A 23,786-nucleotide genomic window follows, 5' to 3' on the forward strand; every position below is an offset into this window, starting at 1 on the left:
GTGGCGCTAGACGTAAGGTGTCTGCCTTGCCAGAGCTAGCCTAGGACAGACCGAGGTTCGATCCCCTGGCGTCCCATATGGTCCCCCAAGCCAGGAGCAATTTCTGAGCGCATTGCCAGGAGTAACCCCTGAGCGTCACCGGGTGTGGCCCAAAAACCAAAAAAAAAAAAAAAAAAAAAAAAAGTTAAAAAAAATCCAGGTATTTTGGAGATTAGCCCCTTATCTGATGGGTATTGGGTGAATAGTTTCTCCCACTCTGGGTGGCTCTTGTATCCTGGGCACTATTTCCTTTGAGGTGCAGAAGCTTCTCAGCTTAATATATTCCCATCTGTTAATCTCTGCTTTCACTTGCTTGGAGAGTGCAGTTTCCTCCTTGAAGATGCCTGTAATGTCCTGGAGTGTTTTGCCTATGTGCTGTTCTATATATCTTATGGTTTTGGGGCTGATATCGAGGTCTTTAATCCATTTGGATTTTACCTTTGTACATGATGTTAGCTGGGGGTCTAAGTTTAATTTTTTGCAAGTGGCTATCCAATTGTGCCAACACCACTTGTTGAAGAGGCTTTCCCTGCTCCATTTAGGATTTCCTGCTCCTTTATCAAAAATTAGATGGTTGTATCTCTGGGGAACATTTTCTGAGTATTCAAGCCTATTCCACTGATCTGAGGACCTATCCTTATTCCAATACCATGCTGTTTTGATAACTGTTGCTTTGTAGTACAGTTTAAAGTTGGGAAAAGTAATTCCTCCCATATTCTTTTTCCCAATGATTGCTTTAGCTATTCGAGGGTGTTTATTGTTCCAAATGAATTTCAAAAGTGTCTGATCCACTTCTTTGAAGAATGTCATGGGTATCTTTAGAGGGATGGCATTAAATCTGTATAATGCCTTGGGGAGTATTGACATTTTGATGTTGTTAATCCTGCCAATCCATGAGCAGGGTATGTGTTTCCATTTCCGTGTGTCCTCTCTTATTTCTTGGAGCAGAGTTTTATAGTTTTCTTTGTATAGGTCCTTCACATATTTAGTCAAGTTGATTCCAAGATATTTGAGTTTGTGTGGTACTATTGTGAATGGGGTTGTTTTCTTAATGTCCATTTCATCCTTATTACTATTGGTATATAGAAAGGCCATTGATTTTTGTGTGTTAATTTTGTAGCCTGCCACCTTGCTATATGAGTCTATTGTTTCTAGAAGCTTTTTGATAGAGTTTTTAGGGTTTTCTAAGTAGAGTATCATGTCATCTGCAAACAGTGAGAGCTTGACTTCTTCCTTTCCTATCTGGATTCCCTTGATATCCTTTTCTTGCCTAATCGCTATAGCAAGTACTTCCAGTGCTATGTTGAATAGGAGTGGTGAGAGAGGACAGCCTTGTCTTGTGCCAGAATTTAAAGGGAAGGCTTTTAGTTTTTCTCCATTGAGGATAATATTGGGGCTAATCTCCAAAATATACAAGGCACTGACAGAACTTTACAAGAAAAAAACATCTAACCCCATCAAAAAATGGGGAGAAGAAATGAACAGACACTTTGACAAAGAAGAAATACGCATGGCCAAAAGACACATGAAAAAATGTTCCACATCACTAATCATCAGGGAGATGCAAATCAAAACAACGATGAGATACCACCTCACACCCCAGAGAATGGCACACATCACAAAGAATGAGAATAAACAGTGTTGGCGGGGATGTGGAGAGAAAGGAACTCTTATCCACTGCTGGTGGGAATGCTGTCTAGTTCAACCTTTATGGAAAGCGATATGGAGATTCCTCCAAAAACTGGAAATCGAGCTCCCATACGATCCAGCTATACCACTCCTAGGAATATACCCTAGGAACACAAAAATACAATACAAAAACCCCTTCCTTACACCTATATTCATTGCAGCTCTATTTACCATAGCAAGACTCTGGAAACAACCAAGATGCCCTTCAACAGACGAATGGCTAAAGAAACTGTGGTACATATACACAATGGAATATTATGCAGCTGTCAGGAGAGATGAAGTCATGAAATTTTCCTATACATGGATGTACATGGAATCTATTATGCTGAGTGAAATAAGTCAGAGAGAGAGAGAAAAGCGCAGAATGGTCTCACTCATCTATGGGTTTTAAGAAAAATGAAAGACACCCTTGTAATAATAATTTTCAGACACAAAAGAGAAAAGAGCTGGAAGTTCCAGCTCACCTCAGGAAGCTCACCACAAAGAGTGATGAGTTTAGTTAGAGAAATAACTACATTTTGAACTGTCCTAATATTGAGAATGTATGAGGGAAATGTAGAGCCTGTTTAGGGTACAGGCGGGGGTTGGGTGGGGAGGAGGGAGATTTGGGACTTGGGTGATGGGAATGTTGCACTGGTGATGGGTGGTGTTCCTTTTATGACTGAAACCCAAACACAATCATGTATGTAATCAAGGTGTTTAAATAAAAAAAATTATGCAAAAAAAAAAATCCAGGTATATATAAAAATGAAGAGATGACAAAAGAAGATCATGAAAATTAAGGATTTTTTTTTTTTTGGCAGTACCAGGGTTTCACACCTATGTGGCAAGTGCTCTACTATGAGCTACATGCAAGACTTATTTTCAATTTTTGTTTGTTTGTTTGTTTTTGGGCCACACCCTGCGGTGCTCAGGGGTTACTCCTGACTGTCTGCTCAGAAATAGCTCCTGGCAGGCACGGGGGACGACATAGGACACCGGGATTCGAACCAAACACCCTTGGTCCTGGATCGGCTGCTTTCAAAGCAAACGCCAACATGCTATCTCTCTGGGCCCTTTGTGTGTGTGTGTGTGTGTGTGTGTGTGTGTGTGTGTGTGTGTGTGTGTGGTTTTTGGGTCACACCCGGCAGTGCTCAGGGGTTATTCCTGACTCCAGGCTCAGAAATTGCTCCTGGCAGGCACGGGGGACCATATGGGACACCGGGATTCGAACCAATAACCTCCTGCATGAAAGGCAAACGCCTTACCTCCATGCTTTCTCTCCGGGCCCTTATTTTCAATATTTTTAAAAGTAAAAACCAGTTTTATTGGAAAGTATTGAAGAAGGGAAAGGAGGAGATAAGAAAGGGAGAGAGTAAAGTGCTCAAGAGAAAACACAGGATGTTTGGGGGGGCGGGGAGCATAAGAGAGAGAGAGAGAGAGAGAGAGAGAGAGAGAGAGAGAGAGAGAGAGAGAGAGAGAGAGAGAGAGAGAGAGAGAGAACACAGGCTTTTCCAAAGGTGGAGAGCCCTGGTACACAACCCAGCATGAAAGTAGGAAAGTACTAATCTCAAGAGGAATGATGTGGGCAACATGTATTTTCAAGAATCAGGTTCATGGGCCCAAGGAGTACATGTGTGAAAATTGTTTACTTTTTATTTCAAGACACAACTAGTGCTCAGGGGCCACTCCCCAACTCAGTGCTTGGCAGGACTTGGGAGACTATGTGGAGGTAGAAATTGAACCTAGGGCTTTTACATGCAAAGCATGCAATCTAGCCTGTAGTGTCATCTCTCTGCCTTCCCATCCAAAGTTTATCATTTTCTTTTACAGATTTTCGGCCATACATAGTAGTTCTCTGTGCTCAAGAGCAACCTGGCTCTGTGCTCAAGGGTAACTTCTGATAGTCTGGAGGACATATGCAGTATCAGGCATAGAAGTGGGATCAGCTGCATGCAAGACTATACTCTCATTTCACCCTCCCCAGGTTTATTTTAAATCTTTAATGAATGCTTCTTATACAAGAATCACAATATAATGTGCTGGTCACAAATAGAATTTATTATTAAAATATACAAATTACAAAAATATATACAAATTACAGTACTCCATAGATACAGAGGTTTATTAATAAAAAAACAAGATTAAGAATATACGAGGAGGGTCCAGAGTGCACCACTGATGTGACCTAGAAACCAATCAATCAATCAATAAAATTTAAATTAAAAAATATATATATACACACACACAAGGAGAGGGCCAGAGAGATAGGTGCTTGTCTTCTATACAGCTAACAATATTCAGGGATTACTCTTAGTAGGATCATATGGGATGATGGTGATTGAACCCAGGTCAACTGCATGCAAGGCAAATGCTCTATCTACTGTACTATGGCTCAGGCCTCCCAGGTGATCCAGGCTCGATCACCACAAGAATGATCATTGAGGGCCGGGCGGTGGCGCTAAAGGTAAGGTGCCTGCCTTGCCTGCGCTAACCTTGGACGGACCGCGGTTCGATCCCCCGGTGTCCCATATGGTCCCCCAAGCCAGGAGCAACTTCTGAGCACATAGCCAGGAGTAACCCCTGAGCGTTACTGGGTGTGGCCCAAAAACCAAAAAAAAAAAAAAAAAAAAAAGAATGATCATTGAGGGGCCAGAGAGATAGCACAGCGGTTGGGCATTTGCCTTGCCTGCAGCAGACCTGGGAGGGGCCTGGTTCAATTACTGGCATCCCCTATGGTTCCCCAGCCTGCCAGGGGGTAGAGCCAGGGGTGCCCCCTAAGTGCCACTGGGTGTGGCCCAAAAACCAATCAATCAATCAATCAAGTTTAAACAAATTAAAATAATCATTGAGCACAGACAGTGATAAGCACAGAACAGTGCCAGAGATGAGCATACCCCTTTTCCCTCTGCCCCCAAAAGAACATATAAGGAGGTTCTAATCAAATCGTTCAATGGCTCTGTATATTGCCCCACTTGGAAATTATGTCAAATGCTTGAAATGAAAGAGCCAGGGATGTAGCTGAGTAGTAGAGAATATGCCTTGTACATGGGAGGTCTGTGTTGTATTATAGCATTTTCTTTACATGAAAGAAAAAAAAAAGCTCTTCTCATGTTGTATAATAACCAGATGTGGGGCCCGAAGAGATAGCACAGCGGTGTTTGCCTTGCAAGCAGCCGATCCAGGACCAAAGGTGGTTGGTTCGAATCCTGGTGTCCCATATGGTCCCCCATGCCTGCCAGGAGCTATTTCTGAGCAGACAGCCAGGAGTAACCTCTGAGCACCGCAAACCAAAAAAACAAAACAAAACAAAACAAAAAAACCAGATGCATGTCTTCTCACAGTTTTTGAGCAGGCAAAGGGGGCCTACTATTCTTTTGTTTTTGCCACACCCAGCAGCACTTGGGGGTTACTCCTGGGTTTGCACTCAGAAATTACCTCTGGTAGCCTTGAGGGACTTTATGGGATGCCAAGGATTGAACCCATGTCAACCATGTGCAAGCAAACACCCTACCCATTGTGCTATTGCTTTGGGTCCCAGAAGGGCCTGTTTTATCCATCTTTTTTCTCCCCTTCTCCCCATGAACTAGACATGCAGCAAGTGTTCCATAAATACTTGTTTGTGATCATGCTGATCTGGTACTACGCTCCTAAAGGCATAAGACAGAAACAAGTAAATAGTTAACCTCTAGTTAATAGTTAAATAGAAAATTCTGTAAAAAATTTTCTACACTTATAAAACCAGCCAAACAAAAATACAAAAGCCTAAATTGGAAGCTGTGGACAAATGGCTCTCCTAATATCTTTCCCCAGTCATGCTGCCCCAGTCCATTGCTGCCTCTGCATGCAGTTGATGCTTACTACTGAATAATGGGAGCAAAGACAGCTTTCCAAGCTGGTTATTGAAAACCCACATACAAGAAGTATTCCTGGGAAACAATGGAATCTTGAACAATGGGGAGGAAGCCACCTCCTCTTCTGTGACCCCAATCCTTAGAGTCAGCTGAAGGCTCTAACAGGAAGCCCCTCACCACTGTCTTTCCTCCCCTGCTCACCCACTCCCCTACCTCCCAGGGGAGCTCCAAATGCAGTCATGCTTTCCATCCACTCACAAACTTTCCTCTTCTCCACCCACCGGAGGATCCTAGGAGAAGAAAGAGAAAAGCACATGTTCAAGGAGACAGACCTGAGGAATGAAAGCATAGCCAGAGGACAAAGAAGGACTTACAACAATGGACCAAGGCCTAAGAAAATTTACAAAGCAATCTGTCAGAGAAGGAAAGAAAAGGGAGCCCCACTGGGCAGAAAGACTCAGGCACTCGCTTCACCTTAGACCCAGTTAGAAGCCTGCAAGTCTGAACTCTTTTTTTTTTTTTTTTTTGGTTTTTGGGCCACACCCAGCGGTGCTCAGGGGTTACTCCTGGCTGTCTGCTCAGAAATAGCTCCTGGCAGGCACGGGGAACCATATGGGACACCGGGATTTGAACCAACCACCTTTGGTCCTGGATCAGCTGCTTGCAAGGCAAACGCCGCTGTGCTATCTCTCCGGGCCCAAGTCTGAACTCTTTCACAGAGGTTTCCTTGAACTTTAGGTCCTAACTTGCTGCATTTCTGGCAGCCCCAAATACCTCTGTTCTGCTGGGCTCAAAACGCCATTCGCTTGGACCTGCCAAACTGGCCCAACTTCCAGTTCCCTTTGGATTTGCAAGAGAAACTGTATTAGAGGATAAGGTCACCAGCAGATTGTCCTAGTAATAGAGCCAGTCTGAACTCCTAGGTTTTCTGAGCCAGTAGAAACGTCGGTAAGCTTTTCTGGAAGTCTCTCCTGCTGCCACAAAAGGTAATAATAATAACAGCTATCATCTGAGTGCCCATTCTGCATGGAATTTTTTTTTGGTAGGGGAGGTGTCACATGTCATTTATAGTGCTGTTTAAGAGATCAGTTCTGGCCATGCTCAGGGGACCATGCCATGCTGAGTAATTGAACACAGGAATACCTGTTGGGCTAACTCTCCAGTGGAGATTTTTAATTAGTTCACTTAGTACCACTGCCTAAAGTTGAGTCTCCATTTTCCAGAAAGGCAAATGGGCTCAGAGATCAGAAATGACTTTCCAAAAAAGTATACTTCAGGTCCCAACCCAAGTCTCATCTGATACCTACTCTTCTCATTAGGGACACTTGCTGGAGACCCTCTATGATGCCACTTTTTGGTGGTGCTTGTATCCATTTTAAAGGGTAAGATATGGTAAAATTGGTGGTATCAAAAAAATCCCTAGCCTCGGGGCCGGAGAGATAGCATGGAGGTAAGGCGTTTGCCTTTCATGCAGAAGGTCATCGGTTCGAATCCCGGCATCCCATAGGGTCCCCCGTGCCTGCCAGGAGCAATTTCTGAGCCTGGAGCCAGGAGTAACCCCTGAGCACTGCCGGGTGTGACCCAAAAACCACAAAAAAAAAAAAAAAAAATCCCTAGCCTCACAATGGGCGAGAAGAGTGGGATTGGAAGAGTCTGCCTTATGGCTGGGTATAATTCTAGTTCTTTTTAAACACTTGAGTAAATTTAACCATAAATAACCAGGTACTGAGAACAGGACACTCACTAATAAAAGCAGAGCCTGAAGTCATGTTCCAAAAAAAATTTTTTTCCCAAGCCACTCAGTGGGTCAGATGTATCTGCAAAACAAAAGAAAGCCCCTTTCCCAGCCTAGCAGAGAAGTCTCCTGTACAGTTAGAGACAACAGGCTTCTGGGCACGTAGCCAAGGATCTGGGGATATTTATAACTTGAAGAGGGTGGGAGTCCCTAATAAGCTGCTATATTCTTTTTCCATCACTTCCCTCTCCAAGGCTACAGGGAGCTCAGAGCTCTTCCCCACGCAGAATGCCTGATCGCCCGAGTGCTCGGCTTCCATTGTCTTGATTTTCTCACCGTGGCTGGATAAAGGGAAGATTTCAAGGGTTTCCTTCAGAACTCCAGCTGAATGCAGGTTTTGCTGCTGATGGTGTTCCTTGGCTTAGCTGCAGTGGTCTGAGGATCTGCCTATGCGCCTGTGGTTTCTTGGTGCTGCCAGGTTCTGTGGTTGGGGGGAATCAGGGTCCTTGGGATCCGCCCACGATCTCAGTGTTTCGATTGCAAATTCTACCTGCGGATCTGCAATGTCCGTGATCTGCCAGTGATTTATAAAACCTTTCCAGATAACAAACGTCTTAAGACAACTCTGCCTGAGGATTTGGAATCGATCTGAAGTCTCTCTGATCTTGCAGTCAGCTCTCCATCCAGGGGATCTTTCTTGGACCAGGGAGGTAAGTCTGGTTCGTTCGCACTAGGGGTTTTCTGCTTGCCACCTAACACTCACACTGGTGCTAACCTTTCTCAGAACCCACCCAGCTAACTAACATCCAGAAGACCCTCCTAGGTGTCAGGAACTCGTTCTGCACACAAGCCCTAGGGCCTGCTAAGGGGCAGCTCTTCTTAGCGCTGGAGCCCCGGGTCTTTTTCTGACACATCCTATCCTCACCCAGAATTTTTGGCTTCCCGAACCCTGCTGGACGACAACCCAGTCCGCCTTTCAAGAGGCCGTGCTCTTTTAGAAAGGAAGAGGTGATCCAAAAACTCCCAGGGGGTTAATAGGGGGACGTCTCCAGGCCCCGCAGCTAGCTAGCGCACTACTGGAAAGTCGCCGGGCGGGATAACCGGGCCTTCTGGGAGTTGTAGTCAGATAACAGGCCTCTGGAGTAGCAATGCTGCTGGGAGTTGTAGTCCGTGGGTGGAGCCTAAAGTTCCAGCACGGCCTGTGAGACTCCCCTGGGGAGTGGGCGGCTGCAAAGCGGTGTCTTTTCAGGCTGACGCTGAGAAATGAGGGTTCATCCTAGAGGAACTCGGCTTGGATTAGGTACCAGGTCCCATTCAAAGGATGGGATGTAAGGATGTAACGAGAAGGATGGCACATTTTCTAGTAGAATTGGATTGGGAGCTCCAAGAGAAAAAAAGCTGAACGTCCTCCGCCCTGCCTAGGAATACGTGCTGTTTGTCCCCTTCACCCTTTTGTTCTTTTCCCTCTTTGGCTTTTGGCCTCTAACTTGTCCTGTCGGCCACCGGCTTCGAACTACAACTCCCAACAGGCTTAGGGAGTTTGCGCAGGCGCATGACGGCAACTTTAGCCAAGCCCCGAAGGCGGGTCTAGTAGTCGGCCTTCTAATTGGTCTAGCGGGTGTCAGGCTTTGCAAGCTGATTGGCTGAGGCTAGCTGCCGGAAAGGGCCCGGCCTGGAGATGGAAGAGCGGAGGCGTTCTGTGGGCTGGGCTGGGAACCTCCTCCCCGAGGCACTGTCGGCTTGACCCCCCGGCCCGAGGGAGGGACGGTGCCAGGGGGCAGTCTTAGTAAAACTCCCCTGTTCTAGTCTCCACCCCGCAGTGGCAGAGACGCAGAGGGCGGGTGGCGTCCAAGGGCCCAGGGGAGACTGACCCGCCCCGGGTCCAGGGCCCTCCACACCCGCCTGGCGGCCAGAACACCAGCCCTGGGGAGTGGGCAGGGCCTGTGCCCCGAGCCTCACGCCCTGCTTTTTCGCCTCCTTTAGCAGCTCGCTGTCTGTTAGCTGTTTTTCCTGCTCTCTCTCTCCTGGGAGGCGAATCCTTGAGCCCGAGATGGCAGCCACCCTGCTCATGGCTGGGTCCCAGGTAAGCCGGGGGTAGCTTCTCGGACCCTGCCTCTGCTTAACCCACCTCATCCGGGCGTTTCTTTCCTCTGCAAATTCCCTGACATAAAAAATTGACTCGCTTCAGTCTTATGCCTCTAGGAGCCTAGTACCAGACAGACCAGCATAGACACAAACAAGCATTTATGCAACACTCGCTGCATGTCTTATTTCTTGGGGAGACAAAAGATGGATAAAACAGGCCCCTCTCTGCCAGCTCAGAAACCCTGGGGGAGACATGCATCTGGTTAACAGTGATACAGCATGAGAAGACCTTTTTTTTTTCTTTTCATGCAAAGAAAGTGCTATAGTGAGGGACCAAGAAATCGGAGTGATGAATTCTGAAAGATCCGAGGAAGAGTGGAGCAGAGGGTTGGAAAGCTTAGAAGAACTGTTGATGCTTAGAGGGTTGGAAGACTTTGAAGAACTGTTGGTGCTGAAACAGAGCCTTCATGAATAGTAGGATTGCACCAATCTTAGGAAAAGAGAAGCACTGCGATTAAAGATACAGAGTGATCTAACAGCTAAATGTATGCTGAGAAGAAAAGGGCTAAGATAAATTTCCCAGATTATGGAAGAGGTCTATGTCTCTCTGGCTAGGAGATCAGAGTAAGTAAAAGTTCTCCCATCTCTCTTGCATCTCTTTCATGTTTGTTTTTATTTCTTCTTTAGTTGTACAGATTGGACTTAATATTTTTTTGTCTTCTCTGTGTTTCTAACCTTGTCTCTAATGTTCAAGAAGAAAAATGGGTACTAATTTCTTCCATAGCATTAATGAGGAAATGTTGTGTGTTTTCAGGCCCCAGTGACATTTGAAGATATGGCCATGTATCTCACCAGGGAAGAATGGAGACCTCTGGATCCTACACAAAGGGACCTTTACAGGGATGTTATGCAGGAGAATTACGGAAATGTTGTGTCATTAGGTAAGTAAGCAATCTCTGTCTTTCTCCATGCTACAGTTTTGAGACTGTCAGAAATGTTTTAGCTCTTTTAGCATAACTTAGTTTTTGATTTCTAAAGCACTTAATTGGATATTGGCTTAGTTGAGTCAGGCGAATCCTTAAGTATGGGAACATCAGGATCATATTGTTTATAAATAATGTTCCCAGGGCTGGAGTGATGGCTTAGTGGTAGAGCGTTTGCCTTGCACGTGGACGGACCTCGGTTTGATCCCCAGAATTCCATATGATCCCCCAAGCCAGAAGTGATTTCTGAGTGGAGCCAGGAGCAACCCCTTAGTGTCGCTGGGTGTGCCCCCCCAAAAAATGTTCCTGTACATTTTATTAGGCTACCCCCCATGGTATTCAAGGGTTTACTCCTGGGTCTGTGCTAAGAAATTGCTCCTGACAGGTTTGGGGAACCATTGTGATGCCGGGGATCGAACCCGGGTTCATCCCACGTAGACCACATGCAAGGCAAACACCCTACCCACTGTGCTATCACTTCGACCCCATGTTTCTCTACATTTTAGAAGTCTTTTTATTTTTTGTTTGTTTGATTTTGGGGGGGGGCCCACATCCAGTGGTGCTCATAGTTTACTCCTGGTTTTGTGATGAGGAACTACTCCTGGTAGTGCACAAGAGACCATGCAGGATGCTGGGGATTGAACCCTGGTTCAATCCTTTCCTTGAATGCAAGGCAAGCACTTACCTGCTTTATATACTGTTTGTCTGGCCCCAGTCCCCAAGAAGTCTGGTTTCTTGTACCCTGAGTCATTTGCCATTCTCCAGCCTGTTTGTACAGATCACTGAGCAAACAGGTCTTACATAGTGGTGCTTGCCAGGATATAAATGCTCCTGTAAATGGTACCTTAACTAGAAGATGAGGGGGTTCTGACCCAGGTTCATGAAAAGGCAAAAGCTACTTTTCTATATTTGTTTAGGCTTTAGAACCCTAGTTTTGCCACAAGGCTTTGATTCACCTGAAGTTGGTACTTGTATAGAGATGTTTCAGAGTTGGTAATAGATTTTGAGTGTGTCAGCTGTTATTTTAGGAGAATCCTGATGTAAATGAGATAAAAAAAATTATCCAGAAAGGATTGCTTCTACCTTCCTTCCTTCCTTCCTTCCTTCCTTCCTTCCTTCCTTCCTTCCTTCCTTCCTTCCTTCCTTCCTTCCTTCCTTCCTTCCTTCCTTCCTTTTCTTTCTTTCTTTTATTTTTTTTTGTCACACCTGGTAGTGCTCAGGGGTTGCTCCTGGCTCCATGCTCAGAAAATCGCCCCTGGCAGGCACGGGGGACCATATGGGATGCTGGGATTCTAACCACCCTCCTTCTGCATGAAAGGCAAATGCCTTACCTCCATACTATCTCTCCAGCCCCTAGGATTGCTTGTTTCTTTTATGATCTTCAAACCTCTATTCTACCTTAGTGTTGACTGGCTTAAAATGTACAAGATATTCTTGCATTGTACAGGTTTTTTGTTTGTTTTGTTTTGTTTTTGAGTCACACCTGGCAGCGCTTAGGGGTTACTCCTGGCTCTACACTCAGAAATCACTCCTGGTGGGGGCCAGAGAGATAGCACAGCGGCGTTTGCCTTGCAAAAAGCCAACCCCGGACCTAAGGTGGTTGGTTCGAATCCCGGTGTCCCATATGGTCCCCCATGCCTGCCAGGAGCTATTTCTGAGCAGATAGCCAGGAGTAACCCCTGAGCACTGCCAGATATGGCCCAAAATCAAAAAAAAAAAAAAAAAAAAAAAAAGAAAGAAAAAAAGAAATCACTCCTGGCAGGCTCGGGGGACCAAATGGGATACCGGGATTCAAACCACCATAGTGCAAACGCACTACCTCCATGCTATCTCTCCAGCCCGGACTCTTTGTTAAGTTTTTTTTTTTTTTTTTTTTTGTGGTTTTTTTTTGGGGGGTCACACCCAGCAGTGCTCAGGGGTAACTCCTGGCTCCATGCTCAGAAATTGCTCCTGGCAGGCACGGGGGACCATATGGGACGCCGGGATTCGAACCGATGACCTCCTGCATGAAAGGCAAACACCTTACCTCCATGCTATCTCTCCGGCCCCTCTTTGTTAAGTTTTAATGTGACAACATGAATCAAAAAACTATACAATGGGGGCTGGAGAGATAGCATGGAGGTAAGGCCTTTGCTTTGCATGCAGAAGGACGATGGTTCGAATCCCGGTATCCCATATGGTCTCCCATGCCTGCCAGGGGTGATTTCTGAGTATAGAGCCTGGAGTAGCCCCTGAGCACTGCTGGGTGTGACCCAAAAACCAAAGATAGCATGGAGGTTGGGTGTTTGCCTTGCATGCAGAAGGATGATGATTCGAATCCCAGCATCCCATATGGTCCCCCGAGCCTGCCAGCAATTTCTGAGTGTAGAGTCAGGAGTAACCCCTGAGCGCTGCTGGGTGTGACCCAAAAATAAAGCCAAAGAAAACCTTAACAAAGTATCATATATATGATCATTGGTTACTCATTAGGATTAATCTCTTCCTTTCTAATTCTTTGTTTCTTTTCTTTTTTTCCCTCTCCTTTCCTGGTTATTTCCTTTCTTTATTTCATTTTTTTCTTTCCCATACCTGCTGGTGTTCAGGGATGACTCCCACTCAGGTGGGACTTGGGGGACTACATGGGATACAAGGGATCAAACTTGGATTGGCCTTGTGCAAAGCACATGCTTTGTACTTACTATCTTTCTAGCCCCAGGATTACTTCTTTTTTGGGGGAAATCTTTGTTCCTATGTCCTTTTCCAGAACAAAAAGTAACTAAAGAGGTTTAATTTTTTTTTTGGGTCACACCCGGCAGTGCTCAGGGATTACTCCTGGCTCTACACTCAGAACTCACTCCTGGCAGGCTCAGGGGATCATATAGGATGCTGGGATTCGAACCACCGTCCTTCTGCTTGCAAGGCAAATCCCCTGCCTTCATGCTATCTCTCCGTCCCTACTTTACTTTTCTTTTTTTTTTTTTAAAGTAAAATAGTTTTATTTAGGAGGGCCAAAGCGGTGGCACAGCAGTAGAGCGTTTGCCTTGCACATGGCTGACCTAGGACAGACTGTGGTTCGATCCCACAGCATCCCATACAGTCACCCAAGCCAGGAGTGATTTCTGAGCACATAGCCAGGGTTACCCCTAAGCATCACCGGGTGTGGCCTAAAAACCAAAAAAAGTTTTATTTAGGGAATGTGTATGTATGTGTGTGTGTACGAGAGAGAGAGAGAGAGAGAGAGAGAGAGAGAGAGAGAGAGAGAGAGAGAGAGAGAGAGAGAATTCAAAAGAGACTCAGCTTCAGAGAGGAAAGAACTAAGAGTATTTAATAACATACAAAAAAGGAATCACATATTTTGGGTTGAGATGTGAGTGACCACCTGAATGGGAGTACACCATGGGAACTTTCAGGGGTTTTGTTGTTATTGTTGTTGTTGTTGTTGTTTGGTTTTGGGCTACACCAGAGGTGCTCCTGACTTTGTGCTCAGAAATCGCTCCTGGCAAGCTCGGGGGACCCTATGGGATGCTCGGAATTGAATCTAGGTCAGCTGTGTGCAAGACAAATGTCTTATCCATTTTGACCACTTCTAGCTCTGCCACATACAAGACAAGTGCCCTACCTGCTGTACTACTTCTCTGACCCTGGATTTTCTTTTGAACTTAATTATTTGATTTCTTAAGTTTCTCAGATTCTTCCTTTAAAAAAAAAACAACAAAAAGTGAAGTTAGCAACCCATTTATATTGCAGTCTGTAATACAGATATTCCACTCAGTAATAAAAAAATGAGATGAGAGGCCGGAGAAATAGCATGGAGGTAAGGAATTTGCCTTGCATGCAGAAGGACAGTGGTTCGAATGCCAGCATCCCATATGGTTCCCTGAGCCTGCCAGGAGTAACACCTGAGTGATGCCGGGTGTGACCCAAAAAAACAAAAAACAAAAAAAAAAAAAAAAAAAGAAAGAAAGGAAGGAAGGAAGGAAGGAAGGAAGGAAGGAAGGAAGGAGGAAGGAAGAAAGGAAGGAAGGAAGGAAGGAAGGAAGGAAGGAAGAAAGGAAGGAAGGAAGGAAGGAAGGAAGGAAGGAAGGAAGGAAGGAAGGAAGGAAGGAAGGAAGGAAGGAAGGAAGGAAGAAAAATGAAAATCTTAGGTATAAATTTTTGTCTAGTTCAAGGAGTACTTATTAGAAAGATGAATGGGTGGGTGATGGAGAGAGATAATACAGTGGGCAAGGCAAGCATGACCCGGGTTCCTTCCCTGGCAATCCACATGGTTCTCCAAGCCTTCCAGGAGTGATCTATGAGCTCAGAACCAGGATTAAGCCCTGAGCACACTTGGGTGTGTCTCAGAAAACAAAAACAAGATTAAAGGATGGAAACATCATCATAGTAATAATATTATTTATATAAACATTTTAATAAGTAATATATTCTTCTTTCCTTTTTTTTTTTTTTTTTTTTTTTAGCCACAGCCTGTAGTACTCAGTCTGACTTTTGTCTCTGTGCACCTGGCAATTATTGGAGGGAATGTTTGCAGTGTACTATCTCTTTGGCCCACAAAATTATTATTGGAGAAGGTTAAATAATATTTTTAAGACATATATGTGATTCTGTTGATTGAATCCAGTGCCTCTTACATTCGAAGTATGCATTCTGCCACTGAGATTCATCCTCAGTCTTCCAAAGTCTTTTTTTTCTCTGTTTCTCTTTTATAAAAATATGGAACGCTTCTTGAATTTGCGTGTTATCCTTGAGCAGGGGCCATGCTAATCTTCTCTGTATTGTTCCAATTTTAGTATATATGCTGCCAAAGTGAGCACTCCCAAAGTCTTTTTTTCCTTAAGACTTTTTTGGTTTCTTTTAGTTTTAGAGCCACACTCAGTTGTGCTCTAAAATAAAAATAAGGGGCCTGCGAGATATCATGGAGGTAAGGTATTTGCCTTCCAAGCAGAAGGACGGTAGTTCAAATCCCCGCATCCCATATGGTCCCCCGTGCTTGCCAGGGGCTGTTTCTGAGCATAGAGCTAGGAGTAACCCCGGAGCGCTGCTGGGTGTGACCCCAAACCCAAAAATAAATGAATAAATAAAAATCCATGTGTTTGTGAAACAGTCTAGGCACCATGTTTTTTTTTTTTATGATGTTAATTCTTCCAATGCATGAGTAGGGTATATGCTTCTTTTTCCTTGTGTTCTCTTTCCTTAAAGTAATGTTTTTCTTGTTTGCTTTTTGTTTTTTTTGGGTCACACCCAGCAGTGCTCAGGAGTTACTCCTGGCTCAGGGGACCATATGGGATGCTGGGATTCAAACCACCGATCTTCTGCATGCAAGACAAATGCCCTACCACCATCCTATCTCTCTAGCCCCTTAAAGTAATGTTTTGTAGGGTTTTTTTTAATTTTATTTAAGAAAATGCAGGCTGGAGCAGTGGCTCAAGTGGTAGGGCATTTGCCTTGCATGCGCTAACCTAGGATGGACTGTGGTTTGATACCTGGGCATCCCATATGGTCCCCCAAGCCAAGAGCAGTTTCTTAGTTCATAGCCAGGAATAACCCCTGAGCATCTCTGGGTGTGGCCCAAAAACCAAAAGAAAATCACCACATAGTTACATAAATGATCATAATACATTTGTTTCAAGATAAGGGAAAGCAAAGTTATGGAGAAATATAGAAAGAGGGGCGAGGTGGGTGGGTTTAAAAAAAGAAATATAGAAAGAAAAATTAAAAAATAAAATGGAAGAGAAGAGGTGCCGGAACGATAGTGAAGCGGGGGCCGGAGAGTTGGCGCTAGGAGTCAGAGAGGTGGCACTAGAGGTAAGGTGTCTGCCTTGCAAGCACAAGGAAGGACCGAGGTTCAATCCCCTGGCATCCCATATGATCCCCCCCAAGCCAGGGGCTATTTCTGAGCGCTTAGCCAGGAGGAACCCCTGAGCATCAAACAGGTATGGCCCCCAAAAAACAAAAACAACAACAAAAAAATATAGTGCAGCAGTAGAGTGTTTGCATTGCAAGCGACTGACCGAGGACAGACTTGGGTTTAATCCCCAGCTTCCTATATGGTCCCCCAAGCTGGGAGCGATTTCTGAGCACATAGCCAGGAGTAACCCCTGAGCGTTACCGGGTGTGGCCCAAAAACCAAAACCAAAAATAAAAGGTAAAAGAAGAAAAAAAGAAGAAGAGAAAGCTCAGTAGCAAGTATATTTGTTTATATATAATATAAAATAATACAATAAAAACAGTGTAGGCATCATGTTGTTTATGTTTTTGTTTTTTTGGGCCACACCTAGTGACACTCAGGGGTTACTCCTAGCTATGCACTCAGAAATCGCTCCTGGCATGGAGGACCATATGGGACACCAAGGGATTGAACCACGGTCCATCCTAAGCTAACACAGGCAAAGCAGACATCTTACCCCTTGCGCCACTGCTCTGGCCCAGGCATCATGTTTCTAACCGCTTAGGCAGACAGGTCTGATGAAGCAGGGTAGCAGCGGAGAAATAATACCAAGCAGTCAGAAAAGATATTCCTTGGAGTTAGTCTGCTTTTTTCCTCATGGTTTTTCTCTGCCATGAGTCTCTTTCTGCCATGTGCTCATTCTGCTGAACTAAAAGTCAGACTTCTTTTTTTTGTTTTTGTTTTTGTTTTTGGGCCACACCCAGCGTTGTTCAGGGGTTACTCCTGGCTGTCTGCTCAGAAATAGCTCCTGGCAGTCATGGGGGACCATATGGGACACTGGGATTTGAACCGATTTGAACCAATCGGCTGCTTGCAAGGCAAACGCAGCTGTGCTATCTCTCCGGGCCCCAGACTTCTTTCTTTATTCAAACCAACCCCCTACCCCCGAGGGAGGAGGTCTAATAATGCAGGTGGGCTTTTACATCTTTTTTGTTTTTTTTTTTTTTGTTTGTTTTTGGGTCACACCCAGCTGTGCTCAAGGGTTACTCCTGGCTGTCTGCTCAGAAATAGCTCCTGGCGGGGCCGGGAAGGTGGCGCTAGAGGTAAGGTGTCTGCCTTACAAGCGCTAGCCAAGGAACAGACCGAGGTTCGATCCCCCGGGCGTCCCATATGGTCCCCCCAAGCCAGGGGTGATTTCTGAGCACATAGCCAGGAGTAACCCCTGAGCGTCAAACGGGTGTGGCCCAAAAAACAAACAAACAAACAAAAAAACAAACAAACAAAAAAAGAAATAGCTCCTGGCAGGCATGGGGGACCATATGGGACACTGAGATTCGAACCAACCACCTTTGGTCCTGGATCGGCTGCTTGCAAGGCAAACGCTGCTGTGCTATCTCTCCGGGCCCTGGGCTTTTACATCTTAAAGGAAGAAATTAGGGAAAAAAACGAAGTTTGGAGAAGGGTTCACCTTACATTTTTCCATCTTTTCTGTTTTAAACCAAACAAAACAAAATGAGAAAAGTTATAATACTTTTTGTTCAACTTTTCTCTGCCAGAGGCTGGAACCCCAGATCAGAACTCAAAGCATCAAAGTTTAAATTGTATACATCATTCTCAAAACAAAGCAGCCTTTTCTTTTATCACAACATAAACATTAGAACCTTTCTAAAAATATATAGTTTGAAAATAAGTTGCTAAACATTCTTATAATGAGCACTGTTAATAAGAGTCTATAGTATCCAAGTTCCTTTGTCATCAACTTCTGTGGACAAAGAGATTAGAATATTTTTGTAGACATAATTTGAGAATAAAATGCTACATAATATATACAATCAAGCATCATAGCAGTTGGGAAACATTCACTAGGATAGCTGAGAACTTTTAAAACTGTAACAACATTATGAATTTCACCAGAATTATGCAAACTAATATTAAACCACTAAAGTTACATACAAAATTGTGTTTGCAGTGGGGTATAAAAAAAACAATAAGATTCATACAAATAAAACAAATTTTAACCAGCAATATAGTGACAAAGCAAGTAAGGTCAAGAGATTAACCTGAGGGGCCGGGAAGGTGGCGCTAGAGGTAAAGTGTCTGCCTTGCAAGCGCTAGCGTAGGACGGACCACTGTTCGATCCCCCGGTGTCCCATATGGTCCCCCCAAGCCAGGGGTGATTTCTGAGCGCATAGCCAGGAGTAACCCCTGAGCATCAAACAGGTGTGGCCCAAAAAACCAAAAAAAAAAAAAAAAAAAGAGATTAACCTGAAATAAACTTAATTTTTTTTTTTGGAAATAACCTAGGTGCAAGAGGTTCTTAAAAGGAGTTTCTCCTCAGCCAAACTTCTACTGTGCTTGTATTCTCAATCTCCACCTTCTTCTCCTTCTATGTTAGGCTGCTGAAGTCATCTAAAATGGAAAGGCCTTCAGTTCCAGAGCCAGAATCTGGGTGGGGGGACCCACTCATCTGCCTGTTGCCGGCCCCCTTTCAATGGAGCTTTATTTTTGGTTTCTTTCCAATTATTTATCTCGATAAGGTCTGAAAGTTGGGGGGCCAAGGTCTTCACACAAAGTACCTTTGGTAGAAGAAAGGCCATGAATCTTGGCCTCTGGGAAGCCACTCAGAGTCTTCAGTTCTCTTCCCTTCACTGCCTGCTTCTGTCCCTCCTGAAGAGGCCTCCATCATGTTCAGAACAGGCACCATATGCGCCAATGTTTTGGTGATGGATTCTGCACTATCAGTCCAGTTCAAGAAGGCCATGATAAGCCACCAGAGGGTCAAGGCACTCACTTTCATTGGGTTCTTCTCGGGTCTCTGGTACTGTGTCAATGTTCAGGTACCAGTTGTAAATAAAAATAAAAATCCACATGTTGGTGAGACCACTCAGGCACTGTGTTTCTAACTCCTTAGGCAGACAGGTCTGAAAAAGCAGGGTAGTGGCAGAGAAACAATACTAGATAGTCAGAAAAGATATTCATTGGAGTTAGTCTGCTTTTTCCTCATGCCTTTTCTCTGCCATGAGTCTCTGTGCCAAGTGCTCATTCTTCCTAGCCTAAAGTCAGACTCCCTTCTTTATTCAAACCAATCCTCCCACCCCAAGGGGGAAAGTCTAGTAATCTAGGTTGGTCTTTATATCTCAAAGGAAGAGGTTAGGGAAAAGGAAGTTCGAGGAAGGGTTCACCTTAAGGTGCTCAGCGGTTATTTCTGGCTCTTTGCTCAGAAGACTTATGTGGTAGCAAGGATCTAATCTGGTCATCTACATTCAAGGCAAGTGCCTTACATGCTGTAATACATCTCTGACCCTATCTCAACACTGTCAAGAACCTTTAATGTGTTGTGAGTTCTAAGAAGATTATGTTATTTACAAAGAATGACATTACAAAAATTGTATTCATAGGCCCTCTTGTCACCTCTTTTTAAAGAGCATGCTAAGAAACACAACTTGGAAAAGCAGTACTTGTTTTATTGTAGATAGTGTTTGTATATTTCTTTTTAAGACTGTACTTAATAAGAACATTCTAGATGGTGTCCCCAAAACAATCCAAGAAAATCACTATGTGTGACTTGTGCTAGATAATTTAGTATTATCCCAGCATGGTTATTATTATTTACCTCTTATTACAGATTTTGAAATCAGAAGTGAAAATGATGCGAATCCAAAGCAAGAGCTTAATGAAGATGTAGAATTTGGGAGTACATCTGAAAGACCTGTTGACAATACTGAGGAAAATCCTGAAGGTGAAGAGGCCTTTGGAAATGGGGATAGAACCGAAAGACAGTGGGGAGATTTAACAGCAGAAGAGTGGGTAAACTATCCTCTCCAGCAAGTCACTGATCTTCTTGTCCACAAAGAAGTACACACAGGCATCCAGTACCATATATGTTCTCATTGTGGAAAGGCTTTCAGTCAAATCTCTGACCTTAATCGACATCAGAAAACTCACACTGGTGACAGACCCTATAAATGTTATGAATGTGGAAAGGGTTTCAGTCGAAGTTCACACCTTATTCAGCATCAGAGAACACACACCGGGGAAAGACCCTATGATTGTAATGAGTGTGGGAAAAGTTTTGGAAGAAGCTCTCACCTCATTCAGCACCAGACAATTCACACTGGAGAAAAGCCCCATAAATGTAATGAGTGTGGAAAAAGTTTCTGCCGGCTGTCTCATCTAATCCAGCATCAAAGAACCCACAGTGGGGAGAAACCCTACGAGTGTGAGGAGTGTGGGAAAAGCTTCAGCCGGAGCTCTCACTTAGCTCAACATCAAAGGACCCACACAGGTGAGAAACCTTACGAATGTAATGAGTGTGGGAGAGGCTTCAGTGAAAGATCTGATCTCATCAAACATTATCGAGTTCATACTGGTGAGAGGCCCTACAAGTGTGATGAGTGTGGAAAAAATTTCAGTCAAAACTCTGATCTTGTGCGCCATCGCAGAGCCCACACGGGAGAAAAGCCATATCACTGTAATGAGTGTGGGGAGAATTTTAGTCGCATTTCACACTTGGTTCAGCACCAGAGAACTCACACTGGGGAAAAGCCATATGAATGTAATGCTTGTGGGAAAAGCTTTAGCCGAAGCTCTCATCTCATTACACACCAGAAAATTCACACTGGAGAGAAGCCCTATGAGTGCAATGAGTGTTGGCGAAGCTTTGGTGAAAGGTCAGACCTAATTAAACACCAGAGAACTCATACTGGAGAGAAGCCCTATGAATGTGTGCAGTGTGGAAAAGGTTTCACCCAAAGTTCCAACCTCATCACACATCAGCGAGTTCATACAGGAGAGAAACCTTATGAATGTACTGAATGTGAGAAGAGTTTCAGCCGAAGCTCAGCTCTTATTAAACATAAGAGAGTTCACACAGATTGAATCTTATAATGATGATGACTGGGAATGATTCCTTTGAAGGTACAACTTTATTTGATATCAAAGAACTCTTGCAACTGAGCTGTTCTTTTACCATATTCAGTTTTCTGGTTATGTACCACAGTTTAAATCATCAAAGAAAAGAAGCCATTTGAAGTTTTAATCCACAGCTTTGGAAATGGTATCCTCACCTCTAAACCAGTACTTTTTTTTTGGCAGGGGGGTTTGGGCCACAACCCGGTGATGCTCAGGGGTTACTCCTGGCTTGGGGGATCATATGGGACGGCGGGGATCGACCCAAGGTCCATCCTGGATCAGCTGCATGCAAAGCAAATGCCCTACCGCTACACTGTTGCTCTAGGCCCTACACCAGACCTTTTTATTCATTCAGTATTGACCAATTACTTCATCAAAATCAACCTCATTTGTAACTGGAAGTCTGAAGATCAGGCAATAAACACTAATAAATGCTCTGGCTAGAAATGGAGTAAACCTTTAAAAATTGTTTCTCTCATCCTTGCCCAAAGAACTGTGCTAGGGAAAATGTTCAGATATAATAGGGTGGTCACAGCTGTCTTCCAGAGGGTGTCTGAATTGCCACACCTATTCACTCACCATAGTACTGGGCACATACATCTTCAAAGAGCTTTTTCCTTGAAATGTTTATGCATCTATATATTTCCACATTTCTGAGAGCAGGAGTCTGCACAGTGAAGGCAATGATCATAATTTTTCTCCTCATTGTTTCTAATTATTCTTATAAGGTTTACATCTTTGTGAAAGCTAACTGAAGATACAAATTGAATGGAAAAAGGAGTCACAGGCTTGGGGACCAAGGACTCGTCAAGATGGTGATCTCTTTAGCAAGAGATGCCCACTATAGTCATTTTTATTAGTTGAAAATTATTAATTTTCTTTGGGGATTACTTAAGGGAAATATCTCCAAGGAAATGTAGGACCATAAATGATAATAGAATGTAAGAAGCAAGTAGTATTGACACTTCAAGGAAGAAAGCACCGAGTCCCTTCCCAAGGAAAGCTGGTCTTGTCTGTGTTATTTCCCCTTATCTGTTACAGTGACCAATTCTTATACTGCTAACTCTAGATTTGATAAGGGCCACATTCCAGTGTTTATCGTAGCGTGCATAAGAGCATGTGTATGTACAGTAAAATGTGTATTTCTATGGCTTATTCTAATAAGTATTGAATTCACACTGAATTAGCATGTTCTTGGGTGATGTTAATCGTGACAGAACTTTAAGCATAACTCTAGTGGGAGTAATGTCATTTTTTCATTTTTACAAAAAATAAACACTAGTACTCTGGTGTGTACTCTCCTGTAAAATCTGTCTTTATACAGAAATAAGCACTTATTTATTGTCTCAGTCAATTGTGGGAGATAATGACTGGACAGATTGTTTGTCTAGTTCTCAAACTGAATTCTTTTCTTTTCGTCTAACTAAAAGGAATTAATAAATTTAAGTAGGATATATTTTCATCCCCAGCCTAAAGAGGGTAAAATAGGAGTTGACCCAATTTAAGCTCAGTCATGTCAGTTCTTTTTCTCTCAGCCTGAATTAAAACATGTCCCAAATGTTGTTGTTTATCTAAGAATGTGGGAGTGGAGTGGTAGGGGATTGATACCCAGGAAATGGGATTGGAGTAAGAAAAAATTTTGAGAGTATCTCAAGTTATTTCTACTGTGTGTTATAGTGACAATTGTAACATTTGTAAAATATTTTTGCCATAACTTTGTTAAACTTGGTGTTATGGAAACCAGTGAGTGATTTCTCTTGGGTGGTGTTCTATAATAAGTTTTTATGATCCACAGCTATGTGGAGAGACTGCATCTTTTGCAAAAGACATAACCTCAAAATTAACAAAATGAAAACTCCACTATGGAAGTCTTTCTGTATTGTCGCTTCTGTTTAAAAAACAGACTTGAGCGGGGAGCATATTTTTTATTTCTATGTAAAATCCAGAAGATTATGGGTTTTCATAGTTTGTTTTATGACTAACTTGTTCTTGATAACTAAACTCAAAAATTTGCTTTTCATGCTCATTGTTGTTATTGTTTATGGTTTTAATGAATATCAGATTTATTCTCCCCCTCCATTTCGGGAATCACTCAACATGAGCTTTGGTGTGGCTATAAAAGACAGTATTTCTGTGACTTACTGCATTCCTACCCCTCTTTCCTATTCTTCCCATCAATATGTTCCTGCTGCTACTTTTTTGGCTTCTAAGTGCTCCTGGTATCTTTCCATACTTATATACTTCATCCTGGAAATTAAAAGGGTAAGTAAGCATCAGAGCAGCTCTTGTTTCCTGTGCCAACTGCTTCCCATTGGCTGTATTGAACTTGGTGTAGACTGCTGGCTAATGGATTGTGCATGTGCTCTGCTCCCAAGTATCTTGCTGTTTCTGCACCTTCAGAAACCTTCTGTTTCCGTTATCCTTAACACTTTGTGCCTGTTTCCTATGGTTGTAGAGAATGAGTGAACAAGTAAGAACATATAGCAGTTTTCTTTATCATATTGGTCACAATTACCTAGTGTCTATCTCCATCTGTATTATTCTCGCTATATTCTACAATTAAAAGTGTACTTTTTAAAAGCAGAAATCGGAGAATTATTTTTAGTAATTCAGCACCAATTCAAAAGTGAATTTTTTCAGATTGA

At 43.6% G+C, this 23,786-nt stretch overlaps 1 protein-coding gene and 1 non-coding gene across 2 annotated transcripts; one reads left to right on the forward strand and one right to left on the reverse strand.

Moving 5' to 3' along the window:
- The first annotated feature begins 8,986 nt into the window (after window positions 1-8,986).
- Window positions 8,987-21,607, forward strand: ZNF436 (zinc finger protein 436). Its single transcript, XM_049774825.1, has 3 exons — window positions 8,987-9,379; window positions 10,196-10,322; window positions 19,856-21,607. Exons 1-3 carry the CDS (start codon window positions 9,347-9,349, stop codon window positions 21,106-21,108), a joined length of 1,413 nt encoding a protein of 470 aa, XP_049630782.1. The 5' UTR covers window positions 8,987-9,346; the 3' UTR covers window positions 21,109-21,607.
- Window positions 15,051-15,157, reverse strand: LOC126012945 (U6 spliceosomal RNA). The gene has a single exon (XR_007497287.1). It is a non-coding gene; the product is annotated as a U6 spliceosomal RNA (small nuclear RNA).
- Window positions 21,608-23,786: the final 2,179 nt, after the last annotated feature.

The sequence above is a fragment of the Suncus etruscus genome, chromosome 6 (assembly GCF_024139225.1).
Source record: "Suncus etruscus isolate mSunEtr1 chromosome 6, mSunEtr1.pri.cur, whole genome shotgun sequence".
Taxonomy (NCBI): Eukaryota; Metazoa; Chordata; class Mammalia; order Eulipotyphla; family Soricidae; genus Suncus; species Suncus etruscus.